The 15,854-nt window shown below is 43.8% G+C and overlaps 1 protein-coding gene across 7 annotated transcripts in view; it reads right to left on the minus strand.

Annotated features, from left to right (window-relative positions):
• Positions 1–7,242: 7,242 nt before the first annotated feature.
• Positions 7,243–15,854, minus strand: part of FOXN3 (forkhead box N3) — a 406,284-nt gene continuing 397,672 nt past the window's right edge. For all 7 annotated transcript variants that reach the window (XM_036841332.1, XM_036841331.1, XM_036841326.1 and 4 more), the window contains one exon: positions 7,243–14,018. In XM_036841332.1, the coding sequence (XP_036697227.1) occupies positions 13,478–14,018 (541 nt within the window). In that variant the 3' untranslated portion in view covers positions 7,243–13,477. The remainder of the gene's footprint in view (positions 14,019–15,854) is intronic.

Raw genomic sequence — 15,854 nt, forward strand, 5'->3', positions numbered from 1 at the left:
TGTGAAGATCTGAAGCAGATGATACGATCAGAAGTGACTGGGAGGGACTTCCCTGGCGGTCCAGTGGTTAGCACTCGGCCCTTCCACGGCAAGGGGCACGGGTTCAATCCCTGATGGGGTAACTAAGATCCCTCATGTCGTGAGGCACAACAACAATAAAAAAAGTGGCTGGGAAAGCCACTTGTGGCTCTGTGGGGAACGTGTGGTCAGGGGAGGCTCATGGTTATGGCTGACGTCCAGACGAGAAGCAACAGAGGAGGGTGGTCATGAAGGTGGAGGACAAGGAACAAGCAAAGGTGAGTTTGAGGTACAACTGACCAAATATGGTGCTGGATTCCCTGGAGGAGCTGACAGAGCAGAAGGGATTCAGGATGACTTGGGGGCTCTTAGAGAGGTTGGTTTGGGATGGGTGGGTTGCGTTCTTGATAGCACCTTGTAGACACTAAGGACCAATTTCATGTGCAGCGTGTTTATGTTATTATTAAGTTATGAGTTCTTAGATGTATGAAATGACTTCCACCCTCAAAGTGTAAGAATGTTAACTTAAGCGTGAGTATAACCTCCTTCTGAATTTTCTTAATTGGCGCTTGAACTTTTCACTCCAAAGGGGCTAGTTATTGCCATTAAAGATGAGAAAATTTTGAGTAGTTTCCCTGCCAATGGGTCAGGATGGGTTAGATGACATTTTCAGTCTGAAAGAAATGGTCTAGTAGAAAGGATTAAGCATCAAAAAGTCATGGCTTTTGTATTGTGTGACTAGAGCCCCTGATAATCAGTGTGCATGGCATGCCCCCTCTGAGCTCTGAGTGGAGTTTGCTGCCATGGTCCACCTGTGGGCAGAAGGCTGAACACGATGAACCTTCTCAGGTCTATGGGTCCATGTTCCGTGAGTAAGAGTTTCAGGGAAAGGACTAGACTGATAATCAACTGAATGCTTCATGCATCTTTCTGCACATCCTTGTTCTCCCATAATGGTGGCAGAATTACTAAAATAAAGCCAGAGGATGCTGTGCCGCTTGGATTCTCCAATCTTCGCTCTTAACAGCAATTTTGAGAAGGGAGTGATGAAGGCTAGGTGGTGGGAGAGAAAGCAGGGAGGGGGGCAGGGTGAGGTTGAATGCTTGCTTATAAATCGAGAACTTGAAGCATTGTGTGGAAGAGAAAGACGCACCCAATTATTTTATCATAGAGCTGGTAACCAGTAGCTAGGATCAATTCAGTAAGAAATCATTCTCCCATGGGAGGGATGGCCATGTCTGCAAATGGCAAACAGGCTCCTATCTAATTCCTCACCAGCCAACAGAGGTGAGAAGAGGAGAGATGAGAGAAAGAGGAAGACAAAAGCTGTATTGATCTTCGCAACAAGTATTATTATGTCTTGAAAAGGCCACCCACTACTGAGAAGTTTGGGAACCAATATACCAGCCGCCAGTGAGATACCCATTACTTGACACAGCTGCATTTTTGGAAGTGATCATATTTGAAGATAGGAGCCAGATTTTTCGTCTTCATCCCCAGAGCCATCAGGATTGGCAAAAAGTTGCTGAAAAACAAGGGTGGGTTGACTATGACTGTGAAGGAGAGAATCTATTTTAAAATTTCCTTAATCTATTTCTTCTTTAATTTCTTCTCTATTCTTCCATGTTTTGGGTAGCCTTCTCAGACTACTGCAGTTCTGGATGCTTAACTATATATGCCATGCCGGATAGTGTCAAGTATTTAAAAAGAAATAGGTGCCAGAAGTAACCAAACTCAAATTCTAAGTTTTGTTTTAAAAAGGAAGACCATTATTTTAGATGCATTTGACTATATTTAGAGACTCACTACCGGCTAGATATGGCAGTGCTCTAAATGGGCTTGCACATGGAGTGAAGAAATACCACCCAGCATTATGCTGAAACTTCTTGATTGTAAACAGGAGAAGACTGTCTGCAAACTTCAGATCTATAGTCTCAATGCTGTCCTTGGGCAAAATTCTCGGACGGATTATTACAAGAATGGTTTGTAAGCTCTTGGCAAGGAAGCCAACTTGAGCTCAATAAGATATAGTAAGTGAACGGATGGATGAAGATGTGGATGAATAAATTGTGGCTGCTTTTCATATGAGGTGTATGTTCCTTAAAATCTCATATTATTTAATCCATGCATAAATCAAGACCAATTTCCCCCATAGGAATAAAGTAGGATTTACATTATTTCAAGGTTTGTACATTAAGTGAAACTTTATTCTTCTCCGTTGCCTTATTTCAAATTTGCGTAATTCACATTAGCGTAGAGTAGGACTTCATTTCCTTTTTTATAAAGGAAGACTATGGACTTATACTTGGAGATCAAGGGTGTACTTGACAAACTTTTGACTGGATGGAGAAATGTAGGCTTCATATATCTTCATAAAGCCAGGTGTACATATAACTAGTTGAATGATTGCCCTCTAAGGGGGATGACTGAAATGAAAGTTGACTTACAAGGGGGTCTCCAGAACCCTGCTACATGGCTCCAGCTTTGTCCTAATCAGCAAACAAAAGACATTTTCAAATTTGTGACCCAATGACGCCTGGAGGGAAAGCAAGTTTTTCCGATGGACCCTCATACCCCCACCCCACTGCTAATCTCAACTGGCCTTGAACAATGGACCAAATCTCAGGATGTGACATTTAATAGAGATAAATATAAAGTCCAGCACTTTGATCCAAAATGAGCATCTGGAGAAGCACACCAACAGCTGGGACTTTTAGTTGTTTTAGTTAATAGCAAGTTCAACGGGAATCCACGGTGTGATACTGACTTCTGAAAAAAAAAAAGAGTTTAGCCTTTGGTTACATTAATAGAGGATCTAGAATGAAGAAAGTGATAGTTTCTCATCATCAAACTGTACTCAGTTCTGACTACAAACTGGAACATGTCCAGAAGAGAGAAAGAATAGACAGAACTTGGAATATTTATCCTGGAAAAGACTTTGGGAAGAAATTATTCAAACATATAAATGGTTGCCATGTAGAAGATGAGTTAGGTTTGCATCTTTGTGGCTTTCCAGGCTAGTCCAAGGAACTTCAGCCAAACGTTTTAGGGGGTGGAATTTGTCTCACTATAAGGACAATTAGAGTGTCTGAAGAAAAGAGGACCATCTGGGGACAGCTGATGTGTTTGGTCATCATGGCACCATTTAATGGCTAATCAGGAACACTGCTAGAAAAGAGACTATGAATCTCCTTTCTTTCTCCTCAACTCTTGTAGAGTCAGTTACAGATGATTCAGAAAGAAGAAAATAAATGGCCAGGAAATGATGGGAAATCATGTAACTTCGCTAGTAATTAAATGAAAACTCAAACAGTAATAAATTGTCAATTAAACCTCAATTTTTAAAAAAAAAACAGCAATAAAATACTACTTTTGTCTGGTAGCAAAAATTAAAGAGAAAAATAAATTCCAATGTTGGTAAGGGTGCAATGAAATTGGGGTTTTCATTCATTGCTGTCGGCACTGATGCCTTTTGGAAAGCCTGTATATAAAGCACTGTAACATTGATAATACTTTTGTTCCAATAGTCCAACAGGCTATCTAACCAAAAGACAAGTTGAAAATACGCAAATAGCCACTTGCCTGAAGATCTTCATTGTGGTATTATTTAAAATAGAAAGAAACTGTAAGCAATTTAAACAATGAAAAGGAAGGTAACAGTTGAAGATGACAGGCCACCTACTCAACAGAGTGCTATATATCATTTACAAAGATAGTCATTTTCACTACAGCTGTAGGCAAAATGCATAGGACACGATATTAAGTGTGTATGTGTGGGGAATTGCCAGCTATGAAATTCTAGGGATGTGATGATTATAATTACATACCAAATAGATGGATATAACAAAAGATAAGAAGGAAAATTTCCTCTTGAGTCCAGGTCTGCCACTAGCCAGCTGTGTCATCTTGGGTAAATCTCTTAACTTTTTTGTGCTTCAGCTGCCAGGTCTATAAAACAGGGTGTCTGGACTCAACAGTCTCCAATGTCCCTTCCAGTTTTATGATGTGACTAGAATGGACCCATTTAATGAAGAAACTGCATCCCAGTGGGATTAAGACATCAGCCACTGTCTTGTTTTCAGACTTCCCTCATCATACAGTGTTTCATCCATATGACATATTTTTAGAAATCAGTTTTGAGATGAGTAACAGATGAGAAAAAATAGAATTCCTTGATTCTTCTCAAATAAATTGCTGCATTTTGAAGGAGATTTAGCCATATGTTCCATAAGTACTTTACTATGGAGTAATATAAAACATTAGGAAACTTTATCCCAAAATGCCCCAAATGATTGCAACTCAAGATACCGTTGTTTGAGTATTATTTAAAGCACTGTTCTGGGTTTATTCACATGAAACAAAGGGAAGAGGTAGACGTTCAATAAGCTGATTTATTCACTTATATTTGAGTCTTTTAAAACACGGTCCTCTAGGTGGTCACAAAGCACCGAGCTGATCTCCCTGTGCTACGCGGCTGCTTCACTTTGTTACAAAGCAGAAACTAACACACCATTATAAAGCAATTATACTCCAATAAAGATGATAAAAAAAAAAAAAGCGGTCCTTACCAAGTTCCTGAACCTCTGGTTTTGTATCCCAATCGATTTTAAAATGGTCAAAACACATTTATGTTTGTGTACTTACAAGACCATTTGATTCCTAGGGGATCTGAGAAGCAGGGTGACAGACATGAGCTTTCCGGTGATAAACAAAAGTCTCCTAGTCATGCCAGACTCCCTCTGAAATTGCCCTCATCTGTTCAGAACTTTCTAGAAGGATGGTGACTTCTTAGTTCAGAACACTTCCTTTCATCAGGCAGAGCAGTCAAGAGGCGAAGAGAAACTGGTCAGGGGCAGCAGCACTGATCACCTTCACTCATGCCACCAGTGCAGCGTCAACACGCCAAATGGCCTCTGTGGTCCCTGAGGTACCGGGGCGCGGGTGGTGGGTGGGTAGTTTCACTGCTCTGAGGATTCGTACAACTTTGCAGACAGTGTCGTCTGATCTTTTCAGAAAATATTCCATTTTCAATTGTCCAGGAAGAATTTTTATGTAGCAGAGAGAGCCCACATCTAGATTACCTAAACATTAGAGGAGAGCTTGCATGTTACTTAGATATGCAAATGAGGCATCTATCCAGCACATAATTACATCCTCAAGGCAGAGTCTAGAATCTTGTAGTTTTGCTCAAAGGAAACACAAAACATTAGACATACAGTTCCGCAGCCAAATGCACGGCACAGAATCGCAAACGCTGCTGTTAAACCACGGAATAAAAGTCACTTATGAGTGTGAGCTTTATTAGTACTTTTGATTTCCCCTTTCTTTGCATTTATACCAAGCTGCTTTTAATAAAATGAAGACACTGGTCATTCTTTTGTTTACTTCTTTTGGAGGAATTGGAGAGTGAGTTGAAGAGGGAGGCTGTGGCCCCATTTTGATGAGCGCAGAGGACACAGATGGAGAGGCACATGAATACAAGGTAAGGAAGTAAAGCTGCTTGAACACACGTAGAAGCAGCTCAGAGACATGTGAGTGCTGTCCTTTCAAATCAGTCACCTGACAATACTCTGAACTTATTTCAACAAGATCGCCACTGCTTAACCCTTGGGAAGCTCTGCTCCAGAAAGACTGGCCCCAACCCCTCTGGGGCATCATCTAAGCACCTGAGCATATGCTTTCCCAGCAACTCAGCTCCTCTTCCATTAGCTTTCAAGTCCCTTCCAGACTGGCTCACCTTGTTACTGTGGTCCATTGGTCACTGGGGTAGAGTGGGTGCTAAAGGAATTCTTCTTGAATTAGAAAAGAACAAAAATAATGTGCAATACCTAATACGGTGAATTTGACTTAGGTGGCAGTTTTATTCTATTGTCACGCAGTGTGATTTCAATTCCACCTTTTTCACCTGTCTCCTTTCCCTTTTATACCATCTTATAGTCCAGAGGCCCCCCATTGTGGTCTTCACTGCAGGTAATGAACAACCACCAGATTTTTTCCCTCTCTTCTATGGAATGGTCAATGTCCCCCAGAGGTCAGATCCGAATTTTGGAGGTGTTATCATCTTGACAGAGTTCCCTCAGATATTCTGATAATCTAACTGGCTGTCTTGTCTTCAGACACCTTGAGAATCACTTACGAAATATGTGTGATATGGGCTTTTTATGGCGGGCGGCCACACTTTATATTTGGTATTGTCATACCCAACTTGGTCAACTACCTGATTCATCAGATTTGACCCAAATGACTTTCTGCTATTCCTCCCAATCAATTCCCTTGAAATACTGAAGATCTGTCAACCAGGAGGGAGCATCACAGCTTTGAAGGTGAATCCAGCAGTGCAAATGGACATGGCTGCAACCCTAGCAAACACACTGGATCCTGGAGCGACCACTCTGAGAAGCCTTGCTGGGAATCCATTCCAGCAGGCCCACTGGAAGTGATTTTGCAGTAACACCTTGACCACAGGAGGTACAGCCTGGGCACCTAGAAGATACCCGTGAGTATGGGGGTCCAGCAGAAGGGTATTGGTGGAGACCAGGTCTACGAGGGTTGCTGCTGCTACTGTGAGATCTACAGATGGACATAGTACGCTAGAACAACCATCACAAAAGCTACCAGAACTCTGAAGGAACACCCTTTCTACTCCTAAAGCATGGTGACTGGTGCCCTGGGACCTATTATTTGTCCCAACCACTCCTCTCCCATCCAGATCCTTTGTGGCTCTTCGGGCATGTGTTTGGCCCTTGAGTGGTGATGGATTAAGTCCTGGGAGGTCAGAGTCTCAGGGTTAGGAAAGTTATCCTAAGAAGCCCTCGGGACCTGGGATAGGCTGGCAGGCCCCAGCCCCATTGTATAATTTTAGTATATTGTTTGACAACCTCCAAATGAAGGGCACAATCTTTCTTAACCACAAGCTCTAAGGTTCGTGGCAGGAGACCTACTGTCCAACAATTCTTCAGGTCAGAGTTGGAATTCTCCCGGGTTCCACAGGTGCGCCCACCCTTAGGCTGTGAATCTGTGTATTTGCAAAAGGTGTGTGATTTGCTACTGAAAAAGAAGCATGCATGAGGATAGGCACAGATAAGTACAGTGGAGACTCTAACACCAGACCGTAAAAAACAGAACACATACCCTAGTGCAGGTAAGAAATATAAATGATTTTACTGCTCAGCATTTGCATATGGAGACGCAGTGCACACAATACTACGTGGCATTTTTCTTCAATTGATGCAACTCAGTAATTTTTATTGCAACTGGAAGACAATACATCACAGAAACTTTATGGTAGGTCTGGGGAAAAGTGTTATTTACAATAAATGATGAAATAGTTTGTCTTTGGCAATATGATTACATATGAAGAATGCGAAATGCAAGTATGGATGCCTCCAGAGCAACACCATCAGGTCCCTAAACTTCGGCGGACTGTGCCTGCTTCCACACTGCTCCTCTAGGTAACACAAACGCAGCTGAATATCACTGTCTCCTCTACGGTTCTCCCTTTCTATTCATGATATTGGCAGTTTCATACAGAAAAAATACCGAAAAAAATTGGCTTTTGAAACCTTATTACTCTAGTAAATGAATTTGGCCATCAAGGTCTATTGGCCAGAGGTCACATGACCCTAAGTATTGAGAGTAAACCTCTTGTCTTCTGATTGCTTTATCACTGTTATTTATTTATTTATTTTTCTGTAAAACAAAAGCAGAACTCAGAAACGTTACAGAATCAGAGTATAAAAAAATGTACAAGTGTATATAATGCTTCCCAGACACACACGGATACTTGTTTCTTCCACATTGTTACCATGGCAGTATAAGTAGTGAGTGTGAATGACAGCAGGAAACTGGTTACTGAATCAGCTGTGAGCGTCGATGTCTCAACATACATACTCAAGAAATGCTGAATGTTTAAATAACTGAAATTGTGCTAAGAGTTTCATCTAAAAAAAAAAGGGAGGGGTTGGGAACTCAGGCCACAGTCATGAAAGGATGAAAGACAATTTCTAGGTTTGATAGAGTCACCATATCGAAGTCTTTGAGAATCCAATATGGAATATTAACTCTTTGCAAAAAGTAGGGAAGGCTATTCTCAACTTTTGCAAATGAAATACAGTGGAAAACACTGTTGCATCTATTCCAAATAAATAGTCTTGATTTCAACACTAACAAAACGAACAGGAAGGGTACTTGTGAGCACGATCACAGTAAGTCAGAAGTGATCTTTCACCCAAGTCTGATTTCAAAAGTTGGACAGACAGCAAAATGCAGCACCATAGACACATTGGTTTCGGCTGTTAAAAGATGGATCATTTTAAAAATCGGATTTTCCTTCCTTAATTTTTGGTCAGTGAAGCTAGCACTTGTTTGCTGAACTGTGGAAGAATTGCAAGGTCACACGCAATATTCATGATAAAGCATCGGAGCTGATCAGTCTGTGCTTAATTCAAGAATAACCAGTAGGGGAGAGAGAGAGAGAACAGGAGTTTACCACCGTCACCGGCTCTCTCTCAAAGGAAGAGGGGTTGACAGATGAATTCACAAAGGCAGGCGGGACTATACAGAACACTGAATGCCATGTGTAAATCCTCATGGGATTCCAGAAGGGGGAACACCACACAACGTATATACTTTGATTTACACATTCCGTTACAAAGAAAAGAAAAAAAAGACACCATTACAACTTTGTAACTGTGTTAACTGCGATATAAACCAAAGTCCCGAGTTTTGGCAGGTAACTAAAAAGAGGGTTATCACTTAGGTTATATAGCAAAAGTGTTGATGTATATTATATATAGTAGTATAAATAATAAAAAAGTATTATTTAAATTAGATCACAGTGCTGCATTATGTGCATAACAGTGTTTGATATAGTATTCGAGCTGGGACCTACGACACAAAGGATTTAACTGTCAACACTGGTTAAGTCACAATCAAGAGGGGACACAGAGTTCAAATGCGTTCTTTTGGTGGAAAAAAAAAAAAAAAAAAAAATCCTGAAGATGAAAGAAAAATACTCCTCTACAGAAACATAAAAAAGAAAAAGGCAACATCTGGGCAGCTGTGATCCACCAGAAAGATACGAGTCCCAACCTGAATCAAGTTTAAAAGGGAAAGAGAAGTCACATTGAGTTGAATCCAATCCCATATGGAAAACCCTCCCATGTAGGTCACTTGTACATAACTCTGATTCCTTCTCCAAGAGCCCTTTGATGACAGAGGCCAAGGGCCCGCACACGGGGAGTGGCGGTCACCGAAAGGAGGACCTGGTAGCACTTGGTGCTGAGCAGTCCTGCCGCGTCCCAGGACTGAGTTGGGCACAAAAGCCATCCGGACGGTTTTCACTCTACAGAGCCCACAGCCTGAAGCCGTCCGGGGTGAGACCACCATTCAGTGTGACGGCCTTCTCCAGTGGCCCCGTGGTATTCACAGCCATGCCTAGCAAGGGCTAGACACGCTGAAAATCAGCTCTTAGGACAAGCCTCCCACACATCCCTTCTAAAAACTCAGCCCCAAGACTAAAACCTGCTACAGTTGTCTTGGCCAGGGTTTTCTCACACCACCATCTCGATGTGGGTTGGGTTCATCTTAGCTTCAGATAGACAGTTTTACCAAAGAACTCTTGAACGTATATATACTGCTTAGAGAGGGGGAAGGGAAGTAGGAGCTTAGGGTATATCATAAGGCTGGGAAAAAATCTATGATGCAAACCTTTTCCACATAATACTAGGTAAAGATAAAAGACAACTGTAGAAGCATAAAAATAACTGTCTACGTGTATATCATTTAAGAAAAAAAGAGCTTACAATCTCTTTCTCTTAAATGTGTCCGAGGACCAACAGCAAGTAACTGTAGATGTCATGGTGCCGACGGATGTGTTCACGTTTGTTTTCCGAAAGCATCTTCAAATATTGCTATAGTTCCCCACTTTCCCCTCCCCCCTGCCCCACGTGAGTATGTGAGATACTGGAATGACACATGAAACGCCACTTCTCCCAGCAGGAGAAATGAAAGCAAAAACACCACACCCCTGGAACGGTGCTCAGGCAATTTTTTGTCAGACTAATGAGTACATAGGCTAGTTTGGAAGCTAAAAGAACACCTGACGTTTGGGAAGAAATTCCAAGACTAAAGTGATTACACTTGAGCAAAATATTCTTTCACAAATAGGCTTGTGCTTAAATTCTCTACTGCTCTTGGAGGAGGGGGTGAGAGAGGGTGCCTCCTGCCCCTTGGCTTGGCAAGGACATGGACAACCTGATTCTGCAATGAATTCACTACAAACGGCCACATACACATCGATACTTTTTTTTTCTCAACAATCAAAATACAAAGTTAAACACAATTGAGCCATTGTTTTGGTTATGCATAATGTGTATGCCTCCAAAAACAGAAGAAAAATAGAAAAAAGTACCCTCACTAAAGTTTCCCCTAGGTCTCCCAGCGGCTCCTATGAAGGGACTGAGGGAGACTCAGGAAAAATAACACTTAGAAAGCTGCCCGATGAGGTATTTATGCAAAAAGAGTGGTTCTGGAGTTAAGAACACACTTTTATAAGATATTTATCTATTTCTCAAAGAGATCAGAAAAGTAAATCACACACATTGCATTTTATTATTTTCTAAAAGAGGCCTTTGCTCCTTTAGAAAAAGGAAATGAGGGGAGACAGCCCACGGTGGGGTTTGAATTGGAAGAAATCCCCTGCCAGAAACAGTCCTGGATGTTTACCTCTGTCTTTCAGGAGGGAAGTCTGAATTTGACCTTGGGGGTGGGGTGAGGGTGGGAGACTGAGGTGGGCTCAGTCAGGTGACAACACAAAAAGTGTCGCCCAGGTTCCGCAGCTGTGGATGGCTTTTGGGGTGTCAGATGTTTGGACAGACAGAGGGAACAGAGCACTTCAAAAAGACATCCTTATTCCCATCTACACCCTGAACAAGTGTGCTGGAAGTTTTCAGGTTCAGGTAATGAATCTGACCTGTGCGGGGGTGTAGATCTTTTTTTTTTTTTTCCTCAGGTTCTCTCATCAGCAACCCGGAGGAAGATAATGCACCAGTTAATTTCCACCGTCCTGGCTGATGGAGCTTCTGGCAGTGCCTGGTGCTGGCAGATAGATGGGCTCCACAATGGCCCACCCTGTCCTATTTTAAAAATCAAGATCACCCCAGTTCCCTCCCTCTCCCTCACCATCGTATCTTGAGCCATGGGAGTGGGCATTTTTGTTTATGTTTTAAAATTCCCTTCCATGTGGGTGGAAGATCAAATTCTTTTAGAGGGTTCTCTGGATCTCCCCAAATCATTTCTTTTAGGCAAAGATAACAGGAGTTTCTGGTCTGCGTGGCATCATCTGGTTGTCTAGATTCAGCGCTCACAATCTAGGTGGGCTTCATTCCAGGTTGGTTCGTGTGCCCAGGTGGTAGAGATGGCCAGCCCCTCCTTCCCACCATGAGATGGCGTCACGGGAAAACATCTGGGGCTGGTCCTTCCAACACCCGTGTCACTTCCTCCTTCACGTGTACCCTAACTCACACCCTCATCCAATAAGGCCCATTAGTGTGTTTCCCCTTCTCCTGGTGAATTTGCATAATTATTCACTGCCTTTTTCCTCGAAACCAAATCACGGTCATGGTTTTCTCAAGTCAGCGTCCCATAATTCTCTTGATTCTATCATACACACTCACTACTAAGTTTGCCCTCAAATTATTGCGTCATGGTAAACATGTACAGACAAAGAGAAAGGACACACTTTTCAACAGAGAATCAGAGGGGGTCGGGGCTGAAGTGCAGACAAGGCAGTGCAGAGCTCCACCATCCAGGCCCTACCAGAACATGAAGAGATTTTGTATTGCAGAGTAAGCTCCCCAACAGTCAGAATTTGTCCCTGAAGAAGGTTAAACCTTAAACACCTGCTTCAAAAAACAAAAACAAAATAATTGGAAAAAGGGGGGGGGGGGGTGGAAAACAACGAAAAAAATTAAAGGAAAGGAAAATAAAAGGAAAAAAAGAAGAAAACCAAAAGAACCTCTAAGCCTAAGGGCTTAAAAATTAGAGGCATAGCCTTTTCTCTATTTTCTATATTTATATGAAAATAATTCATGCTTCATGCTAAATACATTGTTTACCTTACAAGAACTTTATTTTTGAATAAAAAAAGTTTGTATTTTTGTGATTTTTTTTTTTCTTTTTTCAAAGGAATTCCATGCATTGTGGATCAGAAATTTCTGCTGGCTACACTGGCTGAATGTGGAAATCATTGATTTTCGCAAAGATGAATCCTGACTGACACTAATTGCAAACTCCATTTTGAGGGCAGTATAGGAATTTGTTTTCCTTTCTTTTTTGCCATGTTTTACTTTAGTTTGTCCATCAATGTTCCTTTCATCTTTTAAAAGTACACCACAATACTAATGGCAGGTTCTGTAGCTTTTTGTTTTGTTTTGTTTTCACTTGGATTAAATGGTTTTGACAGACAGAAAAAGATTTGTACCATGATTTCCTTCGTTAACAGCTACTGTAATTTCTTGGAACTTGATTTTCACTTGGGCAGTTAAGAAGACATAGCTTGTTTTTTGCATCAGTTTTTTTCTCTCTTTCTCTGTGTGTGTGTGTGTGTGTGTGTGTGGTGTGTCTGTGTGTGTGTGTGTGCACGCACGCATGTGCAGGACCAACCTTCAGGCTTATGGCTTGTGGAACCTTCTCTTCATTTAATGTAGAACAGAATTCAGTGATTAGCAACATCACTAAAAACTGACCCAGTTTCTTCTCACCTGTTGAACATGAACGGTCCAGTGTCCACCCTGGAAGATGCTATTAGGCTTCACGGTTAAGAAGCACAGAGGACTGGTGACAGCCCCCCCACCCCTGCATCACACGCTTGGGGCAATGCCAGGGGTTTTCCTGGCACAATTCGATGCCCAGTGCCGCGAGCTTGGGTCTGCTCCTAGGGGGACCAGGGGGCCTTCCTTCTCCTCAGTTGCCTTATGTGCATTCACGCAGCGAACCCAACTGGGTGCACATCCTGACCTTTAAAACCTAAAGGTTGGGCCTGATCGATGGTTACTTTGCACACGTGCCTTCTAAGTGCCAGATGTGTATCCCCGTGGCATTATCGTTGCCATCCCTGTGGATTCAGCCACGGGTTTCTGACAAGCTGGAGGAAGCAATGGTAATTTTGGCTTTTTCGGTTTTGTCTTCAGATAATGAAAAGCTTTTGTAAAACAGCTGAGTGTCAATATGAGTTCTATGGCTTCAATCTCCTTTAAACATAAAATTCTTAAGGGTCCAAAACAAAGGAGGGGGGCAAATTAAAAAAAAAAAAAAAAGAAAAAGAAAGAAAACCAAACCGAAAAAAAGAAAAAAAAAAAAAAAAATAAAAAATTGCTGATATTGCCACAAATCATTAGAAATCTCCTGACATGCTGAAACCAAATGGCCGTTAAGTTCAAAACAAATCAGTGACTTGTTTTTAATTTTTTGTGGTTTCCTTTTGTTCTTTCTGCCCCTTTGCCGTCCGATTGGTGATGTTATTCAAACAGGACCGAATCCCCGCCAAGTGCAGGAGTGACCCCGCCGCCTCTTTCATCTCCTCGTCATCGCTCTCGGGGGGCTTTTCCGTGCGTCTCTTTTTGAGGGGCAGCGTGTCGCTGGGGACCTTCCTCGCCTTGGCGAAGTGCTGGCGCTTCTTGTGCTGGGACGCGTAGCCGCTGTCCCCCAGGGCATCCTTGGCCTCCTTCGGGCTGCGCCTCCTGCCATCCTCCTCCGTCTCGCTGTGGCTCTCGTGGCTCTGGAAGCTGCCCTCGCTGCCCTCCTGGCTCCCCTTGGTGGCAAACTCGTAGTGGTCGTCGGCCGAGGAGGAGGAGACGGAGTCGCTGGCGGGCGAGGTGCTCCTGGCGCTGGAGGCCTTGGCACTGCTGTAGTTGTGGTCCTCCTTGGGGTCTCCACTGACCACCGGGGAGCCACACGACGGCTCGCTCTCAGTCCGCAGCCGGCAGCTGGTGAGGCCATTCCTGCGGGGACGGGGACAGTGGTGGGGGGGGAGGGGCGGGGGACGGGAGACAAGAGAGGACACGGATTAAACCCCTGTGATGAGACACCCAGAGGCCCCCTGAGTTCCCACAGCAGACGCTCTGACATCCAATCCGGCGATGTGCCAACAGGTGGGTCTGCTTTGAAGACAGGGTCCTAAATCCTGACACCTCCGTCTTCCCTGCTTATCTCCTATCATTGACATTTTCACTCAAGTTGTGCAGCTGAGACATCAAAACAACACTCTTTTGAAGTGACAGCGGTGGAAGCGCCATCCCTTCTATTAAACCATAAAAATCAAGCTGTGCTTGGTTTCACATACCCGTCAACACCGCGGAGGAGACACCACCGGGCGATGTTGGCTGGGTACTTCAGAGAAAAAAGCCCGCTCTGTTCTAAAGCGGCTCTGGTAGGAGCCTTTTGTTGGAAGACTAAATCTGATGTTCAGGAAAAAGAGATACCTGCCATGTGGTGACAGCTACTCACTCCTGCGTCCCTTCCCTCATTCATTCATTCCACAAATATTCACTGCACACCTAATATAAATGCACGGCCTTAGGGAGGGTCCCGGGGGGAGGCATCCGAGGTGGAATCAAATCCAGACTGTCACAAAGATGTGCACAGATGAACAGAGAAGCGAGTCACGGTTAGATCACAGACGAGACAGCAATAAGCTACCATCTACTAAACTTACCACCTGCCAGGCGCCCTGCTGCGTCTGCACAGATGATTGCGTTTAACTCTATATAAAGTGGTTATATTAGCATCCTTATTTTACGGATGCTGGCAGTGAGGTCTGGAGACGTCTGGTAATCTACTTAAAGCCACACAGCTAATGAGTAGCAGAGTTGGCATGAGAACCAAACTCTTAAGCTTGAGCTCTTTGTAACATCATCAGACCGACTCTCACTCTTTTCTGATTCCCCTATAACTAGGTCACCTGCTATATATTCCCATCGGGACCCGATAGCACCCATCACACCTCTGATCATGTTATCGTGTCCATATGTCTGAGCAGTGAACTGACCTCCCTTGCGCTTCCTTATTGGCAAAGTGGGTAAAGTACCTGCCCCCTGCTTCACGGGGTTGTTGGGCTGAGGATGTGGGCGAACGCCAGCCGGCACCTGCACCAGCGCCTGGCATAGCAGCAAGGACTGTCATGCTTATTCCTGGTTCGGCCATACACTCTGTGGAATGAGCACCAATCCTCCCTGCACGGCAGCCGTAGTTCTGATGGTGCCTGGCACACAGAAGGTGTTCATGAGAGGCAGTGGTCAGAGATGAACACCCACAGGTGGGGAGGGTTACTTACAGCTGGAGGGGGCAGAGGGAGGGCACAAGGAGGTTTGTGGAAGACGTGGCATCTGGCCTTGGATGTGAGGGCCGGAGGTTCTGGGCAGGGAGGAAAATGTTCCACTGTACCATGTTGGCTCCATCTCCCGGAGACTCATCCACTGGTGATATATTTCTAGATTTTGGGAAGATGGGCACACTTTTCCTTCCTACACAACCCCAAATGTAAGCACCCTACGTTCCCTCCAGAGACAGCACTTCCCACCATCATTATGATCGTGGGGTGATGTCCAGTGTCGGTGGTTCCCATTAGAGAGTTAGCGCCACAAGGCAGGGTCCAGTCATTGGTCTGTCCTCAGGGGCTAGCACTGTGCCAGGCACGGAGTGGACCCACACACATACACCGAGCAAGTGTCGGAGCAGATGGGATTGTTTGGCAGAGAGTAGGAAGTCTGGGGAGATGGCTGTGGGTCTCCACCAGCACGCCTTCCCAGACACTCCCTGAGGCAGCGGCCCTGGCAGAA

The sequence above is a fragment of the Balaenoptera musculus genome, chromosome 2 (genome assembly GCF_009873245.2).
Source record: "Balaenoptera musculus isolate JJ_BM4_2016_0621 chromosome 2, mBalMus1.pri.v3, whole genome shotgun sequence".
NCBI lineage: Eukaryota > Metazoa > Chordata > Mammalia > Artiodactyla > Balaenopteridae > Balaenoptera > Balaenoptera musculus.